The 14,331-nt window shown below is 46.8% G+C and overlaps 2 protein-coding genes across 3 annotated transcripts in view; both read left to right on the forward strand.

Annotated features, from left to right (window-relative positions):
* The first annotated feature begins 1,534 nt into the window (after positions 1 to 1,534).
* The window catches only part of cables2b (Cdk5 and Abl enzyme substrate 2b), a 69,496-nt gene continuing 56,699 nt past the window's right edge, over positions 1,535 to 14,331 (forward strand). Inside the window, exon 1 of one of the 2 annotated variants that reach the window (XM_061904293.1) lies at positions 1,535 to 2,228. In XM_061904293.1, the coding sequence (XP_061760277.1) occupies positions 1,645 to 2,228 (584 nt within the window). In that variant the 5' untranslated portion in view covers positions 1,535 to 1,644. The remainder of the gene's footprint in view (positions 2,229 to 14,331) is intronic. The other variant, XM_061904292.1, reaches the window with a different exon arrangement.
* Positions 3,201 to 6,409, forward strand: LOC133553945 (transmembrane protease serine 13-like). The gene is made up of 2 exons (XM_061902276.1): positions 3,201 to 3,234; positions 5,526 to 6,409. Exons 1-2 carry the CDS (start codon positions 3,201 to 3,203, stop codon positions 6,293 to 6,295), a joined length of 804 nt encoding a protein of 267 aa, XP_061758260.1. The 3' UTR covers positions 6,296 to 6,409.

Consider the following 14,331-nt stretch of genomic DNA (forward strand, 5'->3'; position numbering starts at 1 on the left):
TCTGCGCTGCTGATCCGCCTCCGCTTGGGATGGTTTCCTGCTGGCTCCGCTGTGAACGGGACTCTCGCTGCTGTGTTGAATCCGCTTTGGACTGGACTCTCGCGACTGTGTTGGATCCATTGTGGATTGAACTTTCACAGTATCATGTTAGACCCGCTCGACATCCATTGCTTTCCTCCTCTCCAAGGTTCTCATAGTCATCATTGTCACCGACGTCCCACTGGGTCATTATTGTCACCGATGTCCCACTGGGTGTGAGTTTTCCTTGCCCTTATGTGGGCCTACCGAGGATGTCGTAGTGGTTTGTGCAGCCCTTTGAGACACTAGTGATTTAGGGCTATATAAGTAAACATTGATTGATTGATTGATATGAACGATAAAACCTTGAATATTGAGAACATATGAACGTCACACCCACTCTCAATTGACATATTTTACAATCAAGCTAAATGCAACAAAAATGCAACAAACTCAGCGAAATATGAACGTGAAGGGTAAAAAAACAAAAAAACACATCTACAATCTGATGTATGTGATATATCACTAAGCTTTAAAACCTTCTTGTAAAAATCTCCTTCCACGGCTGTAGCTTACACCCGCATTTCAGGCTGGCCACTCTGGAAATATTTTGTGAAAACGCTCCCCACCCACACTGCTTGGTGCCTTGTCTGACCTACTGTTACATAGATTACCATAGTAACTAGTAGGGTTGTATGGTATACGGGTATTAGTATAGTACCGCGATACTAATTAATCATATGTGGTACCATTCCGTCTGCCACATCCTAAGATTTTTTTGTTGAAATAAAGCCAATAATGCAATTTTTTTTAGTCACTTTTATTTAGAAAAGTTTCAAAAAGTACTGAAAAGGATCAAAATACTGGTATCAGGACAACACCAGTCACTAAAACCTAATCAGTGGCCTAGTGGTTAAAGTGTCCGCCCTGAGATCGGTATGTTGTGAGTTCAAACCCCGGCTGAGTCATACGAAAGACTATTAAAAAATGGGACCCGTTACCTCCCTGCTTGGCACGCAGCATTAAGGGTTGGAATTGAGGGTTAAATCACCAAAAATGATTTGCGGGCGCGGCACCGCTGCTGCCCACTTCTCCCCTCACCTCCCAGGGGGTGATCAAGGGTGATGGGTCTAATGCAGAGAATAATTTCGCCACATCCAGAATGTGTGTGACAATCATTGGTACGTTACCTTTTTTTAACTTTAAAATATCACTCAAAAGCACAGATTCCAACCATTGAATTATGTTGTGTAGTTCAAGATTTATGGTCATTTCAAAACATCACAGCACATCATAATGGCAGCTACACTTTCCATGTTAAAGATCCCCAAAAAATATTTGGGAGTGTGTGGCAGGCCAGATTGAAAAGCTTAACGGGCCGCATGTGGCCCCCGGGCCTTAATTTGCCTTGATCTTAATCACTGAGGACATATACAGCACAGCCAAATGATGGCGTCATCCACTCCCGGAAGACCCATGAGCTCGACGTCATGACGTAGTCAGATTGAGCCAATGGAAGCGCAGGTGGGCTTAAAGCCGCCTCGCGCCGGGTAAAAAGGGATTTGACAGTTGCAAGTTGCGAGTGTTTGTGCTTCCCCGCTCGTCTTCCTCCGTGGGACACGCAGCATGGCGGCGGCAGCTGCTGCTGGTGCCAGCGGCCAGCACGTCACCGCAATTTCGGCCTCTAAAAAAACACAGACTCGGGAGCAAATCCGAAAGAACCGTGAGAATTCCAACCGCAGACAAGCTGCTCTTTTGTTCCTGAGTAACATCTCCTTGGACGGGCGGCCGGTTCAAATCAGCCCGGCTGAGAATGGAGGGAGTCTCCAGCACAATGAGAGCGACCAGGGAGGTGCCGGACTTGCTTCTACGTCGGCAGGACTTTCTCCGGAGCCAAGTAACAACAATGATAGCACCGGGACTTTATCCGCTTCTGTCAGCTGCGTGGAAGTGAAAACATCCAGGACGCAACGGGCAGGCGCGGGGTTCCTCACTGTGCCGCCTATCCTGGTCCTGCCCTCGGACACGGATAGTGCGGATCTGCTGCTCGACCATCCGGGAGACTGTGTCCTCCTGGCCGCCAACAGCAACCTGCTGTCGCCTTCAGCGTCCAACAGCAGCCTTCAGCCTTCGCCAGTGGGACCACGGAAGTCTTCCACGCTGTTGTCGGTACAGAGCTGCAACTCCGTGTCCTCCGATCTGAGGCAAAGGTGAGTGGAAACATATTTTTGTTTTGGCGTACTGCTTGAATTTTATCTCCAAGTTTAAAGAGTTTGCGGCGTTCTTCTTAAACTTAAAGTTAAAGTAACACTGATAGTCACACACACACTAGGTGTGGTGAAATTATCCTCTGCATTTGACCCATCCCCTTGTTCCACCCCCTGGGAGGTGAGGGGAGCAATGAGCAGCAGCGGTGGCAGAGCTCAGGAATCATTTTGGTGATTTAACCCCCAATCCCAACCCTTGATGCTGAGTGGTAGAAATGGGTCCCATTTTTATAGTCTTTGGTATGACTCGACCGGGGTTCGAACTCACGATCCCAGGGCGGACACTCTAACCCCGGGGTGTCAAAGTCGTTTTAGCTCAGGGGCCGCATGGAGGAAAATTAATTCCCAAGTGGGCCGGAATGGTGAAATCATGGCATGATAACTTCAAAATAAAGACAACTCCAGGTAATTTACTTTGGCCAAAAATAAAACAAGCACATTTGAAAACATACTAATCACAAATCATCTTCTGGAAAAAACACTTCAAGTTTGTTGAAAATTCTGAGGAAATTGGTGCAGTTTAAAAAACACAATAAATTTAGACTTGGTCTCAGTTTATCTACAAAGCCAGGATTAAACTTTAAATCACAGTCTTTCTGGGATTGGACAAAAAACAACATTTGAACTCTTCGAGGTACCAAATACTTCCTTTGTCATGTCCACGTATCAATCCAGAGCTAACTCAACAAACCGTAAGAAACCGAGGTAAAATTATTCAAAAGGGTTAAGTTTTCTCAGTATATTTTCATACCTTAGTTGGTGCCTGTCGTGACAATAATCCTAGAACCTGTTGGTGGACACCTTATTTCACTGGTTTGGTCCATTTCCAGCCTCTAATGGCTCTGATATTCCAAAGCGTTTTGGGTGTACAGAAAATCACTTTATCTAGCAATTATTATTATTCATGTTATTATCATGAAAAAGGATGACAACGAGGCATCTTGCAATGGTAAAAACTGATTTTCAAGACAAAAAATCATTTTCAAGCTAAAAGTTGATTTTCAAGACAAAAAGTTGATTATCCGAGTACACAAGATACTACCGTCTTTTCTTGAAACCCACACAAAGACATTGTTGGTGAGCAAGGGTGCCAAATAACGATGTGTTTGAAGTGGAAGATACAAAACGGCAGGTTTTAAGTTCCCACGCTTTACTTTGTACCTCTTGCTGGTCCTAACAGAATTGCTATTGTGACATCCAGTGGACACATTCAGAACAGCAGTTTCTTTCATAAGAAAAAAAAAAAAAAATTGCAACTCATTTTAATACTTGGCAAACTCATCAGGTGGGGCGGATAAAACCTGTTGGCAGGCCGGATCCGGCCCACGGGCCGTATGTTTGACACCCCTGCTCTAACCTCAAGGCCACTGAGCAAATTCTTCATGTTCCACAGACAGAACACCCACCCATCCATGATCCAGCTATTAGGAATGTGAACAACTCACAATTAATCTGCGATTCTTTCTTGGGCTGACAATTCGATTTGGATTTTTCATTCTCGCATTATTTGGATTGGCAACACTAAATTGGCCCTAGTGTGGGAATGTGAGTGGGAATGTGAGTGGGAATGTTGTCTGTCTATCTGTGTTGGCGCTGTGATGACGTGGCTACTTGTCCAGGGTGTACGCTGCCTTCCACCCGAATGCAGCTGAGATAGGCTCTAGCACCCCCTGTGACTCCAAAATGGACAAGCGGTAGAAATGGATGGATGGAGGGGTTTCTAAATATAATAAAACATTGTCAAAACAGGTTAAAAAAAATCTCCCCTTGGTTGTTTACGTATGACATACACTATATTGCCAAAAGTATTTGGCCACCTGCCTTGACTCACATATGAACTCACTGGAACTGAGGGCCCAACTCCTGAAAAACAACCCCACACCATAATTCCTCCTCCACCAAATTTTACACTCTGCACTTTGCAGTCCGAAATGTACCGTTCTCCTGGCAACCTCCAAACCCAGACTGGTCCATCAGATAGCCAGATGGAAAAGTGTGATCCATCACTCCAGAGAAGGCGTCTCAACTGCTCTAGAGTCCAGTGACGACATGCTTTACACCACTACATCTGACGCTTTGTATTGGACATGGTGATGTATGGCTTAGATACAGCTGCTCAGTCATGGAAACCCATTCCATGAATCGCTCTGCTTGCTGTACGTGGGCTAATTGGTAGGTCACATGAAGTTTGGAGCTCTGTCGCAACTAACTGAAAGTCAGCATCCGCTGACCCCTGATCACATGGATGGGTGGCCAAATACTTTTGGCAATATAGTGTATGTACGCAGTGACTAAGCGTGAAGATGGTTTATAAAACTTATTTTTAAAATTTGATTCTTAGGAAAAAAAACTATAATTTAAAGGGATTTAATTATATGAAACGTTCATGTCACAGTTATCGTGACCAAAATGATCAGTTATTATTATTGCAGTATTGTGTAATGCCCTCAAAAATTACTTATACACACTGACCATGTTATTTTTAAAGGGGAACATTATCACCAGACCTATGTAAGCGTCAATATATACCTTGATGGTGCAGAAAAAAGACCATCTATTTTTTTAACCAATTTCCGAACTCTAAATGGGTGAATTTTGGCGAATTAAACGGCTTTCTGTTTATTGCTGCAGTGGCGATGACGTCAGAACGTGACGTCACCGAGGTAATACTGCCGCCATTTACATTTTCTACACATTACACATACGGGTCTCAGCTCTGTTATTTTCTGTTATTTCGACTATTTTTTTGAACCTTGGAGACATCATGCCTCGTCGGTGTGTTGTCAGAGGGTGTAACAACACTAACAGGGAGGGATTCAAGTTGCACCGAAGATGCGAAAGTGTCTTCCGCCAGACCCCCATTGAATGTGCTGTAGTGTCTTTACATTTGACCGGCGATGACAGACATGACACAGAGATGTATGGATAACTTGCAGATGCATTTGCAACGATAAAGTCAACGAAATCACAAAGGTGAGTTTTGTTGTTGACTTATCTGCTAATCAGACATATTTGGTTGCAGCGTGACTGCCAGCTAATCGATGCTAACATGCTACGCTAATCGATGCTAACATGCTATGCTAATCGATGCTAACATGCTACGCTAATCAATGCTAACATGCTACGCTAATCGATGCTAACATGCTATTTACCGGCGATGTCAGACATGGCACAGAGATGTATGGATAACCTGCAGATGCATTTGCAATGACTTTAAAGCGCCCTCTGGATTGGCTGGAGATACTCCAATAAAAGCAGACTGTGGCCGACAGCAGTCCACATCTCGCATCGTCAGAGGCAGCGTTGCACAGAGGGGTCAGTGGCCTTGGCAGTTATCTCTGCACTTTAGGGGCTCCCATGTGTGTGGAGGGGTCCTGATTGCGCCCGATTTCGTGCTGACTGCCGCCCACTGCTTCCCAGGGAATTTCCCTTCGATGCAATCGCCCCAGTTTTGGCAAGTGTACGGAGGCGCTGTGTCTCTGGATGATCTACCTCAGCCCTTCCTGGTTGAGAGTATCATACTGAATGAAAACTACGACAACAGGACCAACGATCTAGATGTTGCTCTGCTCAAGCTGACCGCTCCAGTTGATTTTGACGTTGATGTTCACCCAGCATGTCTGTCAGTTAGAGAACAGCCATTTCCTGACGGTACCACGTGTTGGACTTCCGGCTTTGGCACCACCCAGGCAGGATCAGGTGGTATCTCGACTGATCTGATGGAGGTGACAGTGGACATCATCGGCACAGACGTGTGCAACAACGGTCAGGTGTACGCCGGAGCTGTGACTGCCAACATGATCTGTGCCGGACACCTGGATGGAGGGCGAGATTCCTGTCAGGGCGACAGTGGTGGGCCTTTGGTGTGTCAGACTGATGACCTGTGGTACCTGGTGGGCATCACCAGCTGGGGGCAAGGCTGTGCTCAGAGAAACAGGCCGGGTGTTTACACCAGAGTCAGCAATGTTCTTCCTTGGATCTACACCAACATGCAGCATGAAAGGCCCTAATGTCACTTCTTGCTGCCAGCCGGCTATCTGGTTTCCCCTCGTCTGCATTGAACTCTGCACTGTGAAGCTGTCTTCCAACAAAGACGGATGGACCAATGAGGGGAGACGCTCCAGACAAGAAAAGACAAGACGGATTGAAGGTTGCTAATGTTGGAGACGGAGGGGATGAGGCAAGATGTACAAGTAGTACAATTACCAAATGTCATGTTTACAGCGGTGTGTTGATTCATCTATTGCTGGTGCACTGATTCCTTACTCTGATATCACTAATCAAATGTTGGAGATGCCAAACTGCAACAGTGGAACCTCTATAGTGGGACTAGGAATTTGATCACATTTATTTTGATTTTTCTTTGGCTTTTTTTTTTATTTTAAACACATATTCCAAAAAGAAGTGAAAACGACTCTTATCAAGGCTGCGTGACTCAGTCTTGAGAAAAAATTAGGTGTGGTGCATCTGTGGTGTAAATCAGTGGTCCCAACCACCGGGCCGCGATTGGTACTGGGCCGCAGAAGAATGTTTTATTCATTTTTATTAAAAAAAAAAAAAAGTTTTCATTAAATCAACATAAAAAACACAATATACACTTACAATTAGTGCACCAACCACAAAAACCTCCCTTTTTCATGAAAAAACGTCCCTTTTTCATGACAAAGAAAAAAAAAAAAGGATATTATTGACTTATTCCATAAGTACACAAACATATACTTCATGTGTAATGACATGCTAATTTTAATTTTTTATTTTTATTTTTTCCCAAATTCAATTGTATGTTATACTCTTCTGACCCCACCAGATGGCAGTATACGTGTCCACATAACTGGTCGTAAGACCCCAATTCAGTAGTGTACACAATTTTGGAAATAACGCTATATTATAAAAATATAACGCTATATTATAAAAATACAGACGGTTTGTTAATGCTATATTGTAGATAAGATTGGAAGGCAATTTACAAGCACAAACTATGGGATGACATAAGAGGAAACGTGACCTCGGAAGTAAATGCGTCGTCCCATGGCTTGTGTTTGTAAATTGTTTTTTAGGTTTTTTTTATAATATAGCATTAACAAAACGTCTATTAATCATGAACCCGGAAGTAAATGGGGGGGAAGGTTTTTGTAGGGGGGAAGAAATTTGGCTTGACAGCCCTACCGAGGATGTCATTGTGGTTTGTGCAGCCCTTTGAGACACTTGTGATTTAGGGCTATATAAATAAACATTGATTGATTCAAAGTCAACAAAATCACAAAGGTGAGTTTTGTTGATGTTGACTTATGTGCAAATCTCTCAATTTACCGGTCGATCTACGTTCCCATCCTCACCTATGGTCATGAGCTTTGGGTCATGACCGAAAGGATAAGATCACGGGTACAAGTGGCCGAAATGAGTTTCCTCCGCCATGTGGCGGGGCTCTCCCTGAGAGATTGGGTGAAAATCTCTGCCATCCGAGAGGATCTTAAAATAAAGCCGCTGGTGTGGCCGTACCCAGGGTGTCCTCCTCACGGGACGCATCCACCTCCACGTCGGCCACGGGTGTGGCCATACCCTGGGCGTCTTCCTCATAGGACGTATCCACCTCCACGTCGGCCACGAATGTGGCCTCTACGAGGTCGGCCGCCAAGACTTCTGCGGCAGCGGCGTTCCATCCGCCGCCGCCACTTGTTGTGTCCTCGGTGGATTCGGAGGGACAGGACTTGGCGACCCTCCACCATGTCCTCCCTCCACCCTCCCTTCACTTTTGGACTGTATTGTTGTGGGGGGAGGGGTTCTTCGTATATTCTTTTTTGGGGACATCTGGGATCTGTCCCTTAAGGGGTGGTCATGTTTGGATCCGCTTTCCGGATCACATCCTAAATCTTGTTCTTGAGTCCTTTTGTGTGTTTTGATTATTTGTAGCTGAGATAGGCGCCAGCGCCCCCCGCGACCCCGAAAGGGAATAAGCGGTAGAAAATGGATGGATGGATGGATTATTTTTGGACTCTTCCGATCCCTTGGTTTGTGTGTGCACTTCCTGTTTTGGTTACCATTGTTTTGTTATTTGTCCCAGCTGCTCTTGTTTTACGCGCACAGGTGTCTTGATTGTTACATTAGTATTTAAGCCTGCATTCTACCTCAGTACCTGCTATCCTGCCTGTCTGGTCCTGCTGCATCTGGGGGTGACAACACGCGCGTCCAAAATGCGTTCCAAACGTGACACTAAGTCAATTGACCAAAGCGGTATTTATTAAACAGTTATCAAGCAGTGGCACAAACATTCATGTCATTTCTAAAACAGAAAGTGCAAGATCGTCAGAGACATTTTAAAACAAGCTATTAGTTCACCTTTGTGCATGATGTCACACAAAATATTTCAATAACTGTCAAATAAAAATGAACTGCATAGTAGGAAATCAAATAGTGTACGTCCTTCGCTATGTGGTAGTTTACTGCGGACATTATCTTTTTTTGTTGTTCACTATTTTTTTCATATGGTGTTGATCTGGAAATGTTTGCCTCGGCGTTTTGATAGTGTGGGCGTGTGGCACTGAATGGAGATGTTGAAATGCGGAGTAAGCACTCTTCATTCTCTAGCACAGGGGTGCCCACACTTCTTCTGCAGGCGAGCTACTTTTCAATTGATCAAGTCAAGGGATCCACCTCCTTCATATATATCATTTATATGTTTTTATTTATGAAACATACGTTTTTGTTAACATATTAAAGGTTTTTAATGATAATGCAATGATGTTTAACACATATAGAGTCCTTTCTTTCATGAAGACAAGAATATAAGTTGGAGTATTACCTGATTCGGATGACTTGCATTGATTGTAATCTGACAGAAGTGCGGATAACGTCAGAATTTTTAAATGGAGGCGAACAAAAGTCCTCCTTTCAATACCACATGAAAGTGGTTGGTTTTTCGCATCTTATTTGTCCAGCTTCCATACTCGTTTTTATGCACTTTACAAGAAATCCATTAGCTCCGTAACTTGCTAGCTTGTGCACGCCAGCTGTCTGAGACTCTTATTTTGTTAGCGCAGGCAAGAGGAAGCAGCGCTTTTATTGTGAAGATAGGAACTGTGCAGTCGGTCTTAAGAGTTTTGAAGGCAGGTACGGCGCAAATGTGTTGAAATAAAAAGTGTTTCTCGCCTTCCTGTCTATCACTTTTTCTTAATAATGAGCTCGCAGCAGCCAGTGTCATCTCACAAGACCCTCAGGTGTCATGAATGTCAGTCAAGTGATGAAAGTGACGTCTAGGTGAAGATTGATGATCGCTAATTTTTAGGTCTATTTTTTTTAATGCCTGGCTGGCGATCGACTAACACATCCTCCTCGATCGACTGGTAGCTCGCGATCGACGTAATGGACACCCTGCTCTAGCAGGTGACTTCTGCTACATATTAGCGGTAATGCTACTTTTTGTAGCAACGCTTTTGCCCCACACTTGACAAATTACGGTTGTCTGTTCGACATATTCACACTTGAAGCCAAACCACCGCCAGACGATGGACCCCCTGCTGTTTTTCTTGGGAATTAATGATTCCTTCATTAGTTACCAGATTTGCACCTTCTTTCTCTCGTATTACCACTCGCACAGCTCCGCTAGGATCACAACAAACTTTACCCATGCTGCTACCTCACTGCTCCGCGAGGGCGTATACATATGTGACGTAATCAAGAAGGTGCTCTTGCTGTCTGTGAGAAAGAAAGACAGGAAAGAGTGGGAAGAGCCTGTAGTGTAATGCCAGGAGTTAAAAACAACTGCGTGAGAACGTATCCTCGAATATCAAGATATAGTAATTTTCTCTATCGCACAGACAAACTCGCGATATATCGAGGATATCGATATATCGCCCAGCCCTAGTCTGCCGTACAATGAAAATCTTATTTTGCTAGTCCACCCTTCAACAAATCACACAGTACTTAGCTAAAATAAAAATAAAAAATGTAGTTTTGCATTTTAAAATAAGGTGTAAAAAAGTATAAGCTATATACAAGGCACAGTGAGTAACATAACATTATTGAACATTCTGATTCGAAAACCTCTATGAAAAGTAAAAACAAAGGACCCAGATTTCCCTCGCCCGGACGCGGGTCACCGGGGCCCCCCTCTGGAGCCAGGCCCGGAGGTGGGGCACGATGGCGAGCGCCTGGTGGCCGGGCCTGTACCCATGGGGCCCGGCCGGGCACAGCCCGAAGAGGCAACGTGGGTCCCCCCTCCAATGGGCTCACCACCCATAGCAGGGGCCATAGAGATCGGGTGCAATGTGAGCTGGGCGGCAGCCGAAGGCAGGGCACTTGGCGGTCCGATCCTCGGCTACAGAAGCTCGCTCTTGGGACGTGGAACGTCACCTCACTGGGTGGAAAGGAGCCTGAGCTAGTGCACGAAGTAGAGAAATTCCGGCTGGATGTAGTCGGACTCACTTCGACGCACAGCAAGGGCTCTGGAACCACTTCTCCTGAAAGGGGCTGGACTCTCTTTCACTCTGGCGTGGCCGGCAGTGAGAGGCGACGGGCTGGGGTGGAAATTCTGGTTGCCCCCCGGCTTAAAGCCTGCACGTTGGAGTTCAACCCAGTGGATGAAAGAGTAGCCTCCCTCCGCCTTCGGGTGGGGGGACGGGTCCTGACTGTTGTTTGCGCTTACGCACCAAACAACAGTTCAGAGTACCCACCCTTTTTGGGTACACTCGAGGGAGTACTGGAGAGTGCTCCCCCGGGTGATTCCCTCGTTCTGCTGGGGGACTTCAACGCTCATGTTGGTAACGACAGTGAAACCTGGAGAGGCGTGATTGGGAAGAATGGCCGCCGGGATCTGAACCCGAGTGGTGTTTTGTTATTGGACTTTTGTGCTCGTCACAGTTTGTCCATAACAAACACCATGTTCAAACATAAGGGTGTCCATATGTGCACTTGGCACCAGGACACCCTAGGCCGCAGTTCCATGATCGACTTTGTAGTTGTGTCATCGGATTTGCGGCCTCATGTTTTGGACACTCTGGTAAAGAGAGGGGCGGAGCTTTCTACCGATCACCACCTGGTGGTGAGTTGGCTGCGATGGTGGGGGAGGATGCCGGACAGACCTGGCAGCCCCAAACGCATTGTGAGGGTCTGCTGGGAACGTCTGGCAGAGTCTTCTGTCAGAGAAAGTTTCAATTCCCACCTCCGGAGGAACTTTGAACATGTCACGAGGGAGGTGCTGGACATTGAGTCCGAGTGGACCATGTTCCGCACCTCTATTGTCGAGGCGGATGATCGGAGCTGTGGCCGCAAGGTAGTTGGTGCTTGTTGTGGCGGTAATCCTAGACCCCGCTGGTGGACACCAGCGGTGAGGGATGCCGTCAAGCTGAAGAAGGAGTCCTATCGGGTTCTTTTGGCTCATAGGACTCCAGAGGCAGTGAACAGGTACCGACAGGCCAAGCGGTGTGCAGCTTCAGCGGTCACAGAGGCAAAAACTCGGACATGGGAAGAATTTGGGGAAGCCATGGAAAATGACTTCCGGACGGCTTCGAAACGATTCTGGACCACCATCCGCCGCCTCAGGAAGGGGAAGCAGTGCACTGTCAACACCGTGTATGGTGCGGATGGTGTTCTGCTGACCTCAACTGCGGATGTTGTGGATAGGTGGAAGGAATACTTTGAAGACCTCCTCAATCCCACCAACACGTCTTCCTATGAGGAATCAGTGCCTGGGGAATCTGTGGTGGACTCTCCTATTTCTGGGGCTGAGGTTGCTGAGGTAGTTAAAAAGCTCCTCTGTGGCAAGGCCCCAGGGGTGGATGAGATCCGGCCGGAGTTCCTTAAGGCTCTGGATGCTGTGGGGCTGTCTTGGTTGACAAGACTCTGCAGCATCGCGTGGACATCGGGGGCGGTACCTCTGGATTGGCAGACCGGGGTGGTGGTCCCTCTCTTTAAGAAGGGGGACCGGAGGGTGTGTTCCAACTATCGTGGGATCACACTCCTCAGCCTTCCCGGTAAGGTTTATTCAGGTGTACTGGAGAGGAGGCTACGCCGGTTAGTCGAATCTCGGATTCAGGAGGAACAGTGTGGTTTTCGTCCTGGTCGTGGAACTGTGGACCAGCTCTATACTCTCGGCAGGGTTCTTGAGGGTGCATGGGAGTTTGCCCAACCAGTCTACATGTGCTTTGTGGACTTGGAGAAGGCATTCGACCGTGTCCCTCGGGGAGTCCTGTGGGGAGTGCTCAGAGAGTATGGGGTATCGGACTGTCTTATTATGGCAGTCCGATCCCTGTACGATCAGTGTCAGAGCTTGGTCCGCATTGCTGGCAGTAAGTCGGACACGTTTCCAGTGAGGGTTGGACTCCTTTGTCACCGATTCTGTTCATAACTTTTATGGACAGAATTTTTAGGCGCAGTCAAGGCGTTGAGGGGTTCCGGTTTGGTGGCCGCGGGATTAGGTCTCTGCTTTTTGCAGACGATGTGGTCCTGTTGGCTTCATCAGCGCTCACTGGATCGGTTCGCAGCCGAGTGTGAAGCGGCCGGAATGAGAATCAGCACCTCCAAATCCGAGTCCATGGTTCTCTCCCGGAAAAGGGTGGAGTGCCATCTCTGGGTTGGGGAGGAGACCCTGCCCCAAGTGGAGGAGTTCAAGTACCTAGGAGTCTTGTTCACGAGTGGGGGAAGAGTGGATCGTGAGATCGACAGGCGGATTGGTGCGGCGTCTTCAGTAATGCGGACGTTGTACCGATCCGTTGTGGTGAAGAAGGAGCTGAGCCGGAAGGCAAAGCTCTCAATTTACCGGTCGATCTACGTTCCCATCCTCACCTATGGTCATGAGCTTTGGGTCATGACCGAAAGGATAAGATCACGGGTACAAGCGGCCGAAATGAGTTTCCTCCGCCGTGTGGCGGGGCTCTCCCTTAGAGATAGGGTGAGAAGCTCTGTCATCCGGGAGGAACTCAAAGTAAAGCCGCTGCTCCTCCACATCGAGAGGAGCCAGATGAGGTGGTTCGGGCAAATGGTCAGGATGCCACCCGAACGCCTCCCGAGGGAGGTGTTTAGGGCACGTCCAACCGGTAGGAGGCCACGGGGAAGACCCAGGACACGTTGGGAAGACTATGTCTCCCGGCTGGCCTGGGAACGCCTCGGGATCCCCCGGGAAGAGCTAGACGAAGTGGCTGGGGAAAGGGAAGTCTGGGCTTCCCTGCTTAGGCTGCTGCCCCCGCGACCCGACCTCGGATAAGCGGAAGAAGATGGATGGATGGATGGAACATTCTGATTCACAGTCAACAGAATAAATGTAGAGGTGACAATGGGTCACAGCAGCAGTTTAAAGTATCTTTAGTGATCAAAGGTGAAAAGTGTCTACAGTGATGGTTCAAAGTTCGGGGGTGGTCATAAAAGCTGTCTTTTGTTCAAAAGGTAAAAGTAAAAAGTAAAAAAAGGGGGGGGGGTCTAGCAGGGGGCGCTAGCATTCACAAGTTAGGATTCACAAGCCTGATGGCCTGTTTGTAGAAACTGTTTGTCAGTCTCGTCCCTATATCGTCTGCCTGATGGTAGGAGGCTGAAGAGACTGTGCTGGGGTTGTGTACTGTCCTTAATTATGTTTTGTGCTCTCCTGGTGGACCTGGTAGAGTACATGTCCTGTAGTGAAGGGAAGGCTGCTTCTGATATGTACCGAGCAGTTTTAATCACTCACTGGAGTGCCTTCCTGTCCTTAGCAGCGCAGTTTCCATACCAGACTGTGATTGAGCTGAGAAGGACACTCTCAACCGTTCTACATAAGTTGCTGAGAATTTTGGGTGACATGCCAAATTTTCTCAGCTTTCTTTAAAGGGGAACATTATCACAATTTCAAAAGGGTTAAAAACAATAAAAATCAGTTCCCAGTGACTTGTTGTATTTTTTGAATTTTTTTTCAAAATTTTACCGGTCCCGGAATATCCCTAAATAAAGCTTTAAAGTGCCTTATTTTCCCTATCTTCGAAACCACTATCCATTTTCCTGTGACGTCATACAGTGCTGCCAATGTAAACAAACAATGGGAATAACACAGCAAGATATGGTGACATTAGCTCTGATTCACACTCGG

Source organism: Nerophis ophidion, linkage group LG06, assembly GCF_033978795.1.
Source record: "Nerophis ophidion isolate RoL-2023_Sa linkage group LG06, RoL_Noph_v1.0, whole genome shotgun sequence".
Taxonomy (NCBI): Eukaryota; Metazoa; Chordata; class Actinopteri; order Syngnathiformes; family Syngnathidae; genus Nerophis; species Nerophis ophidion.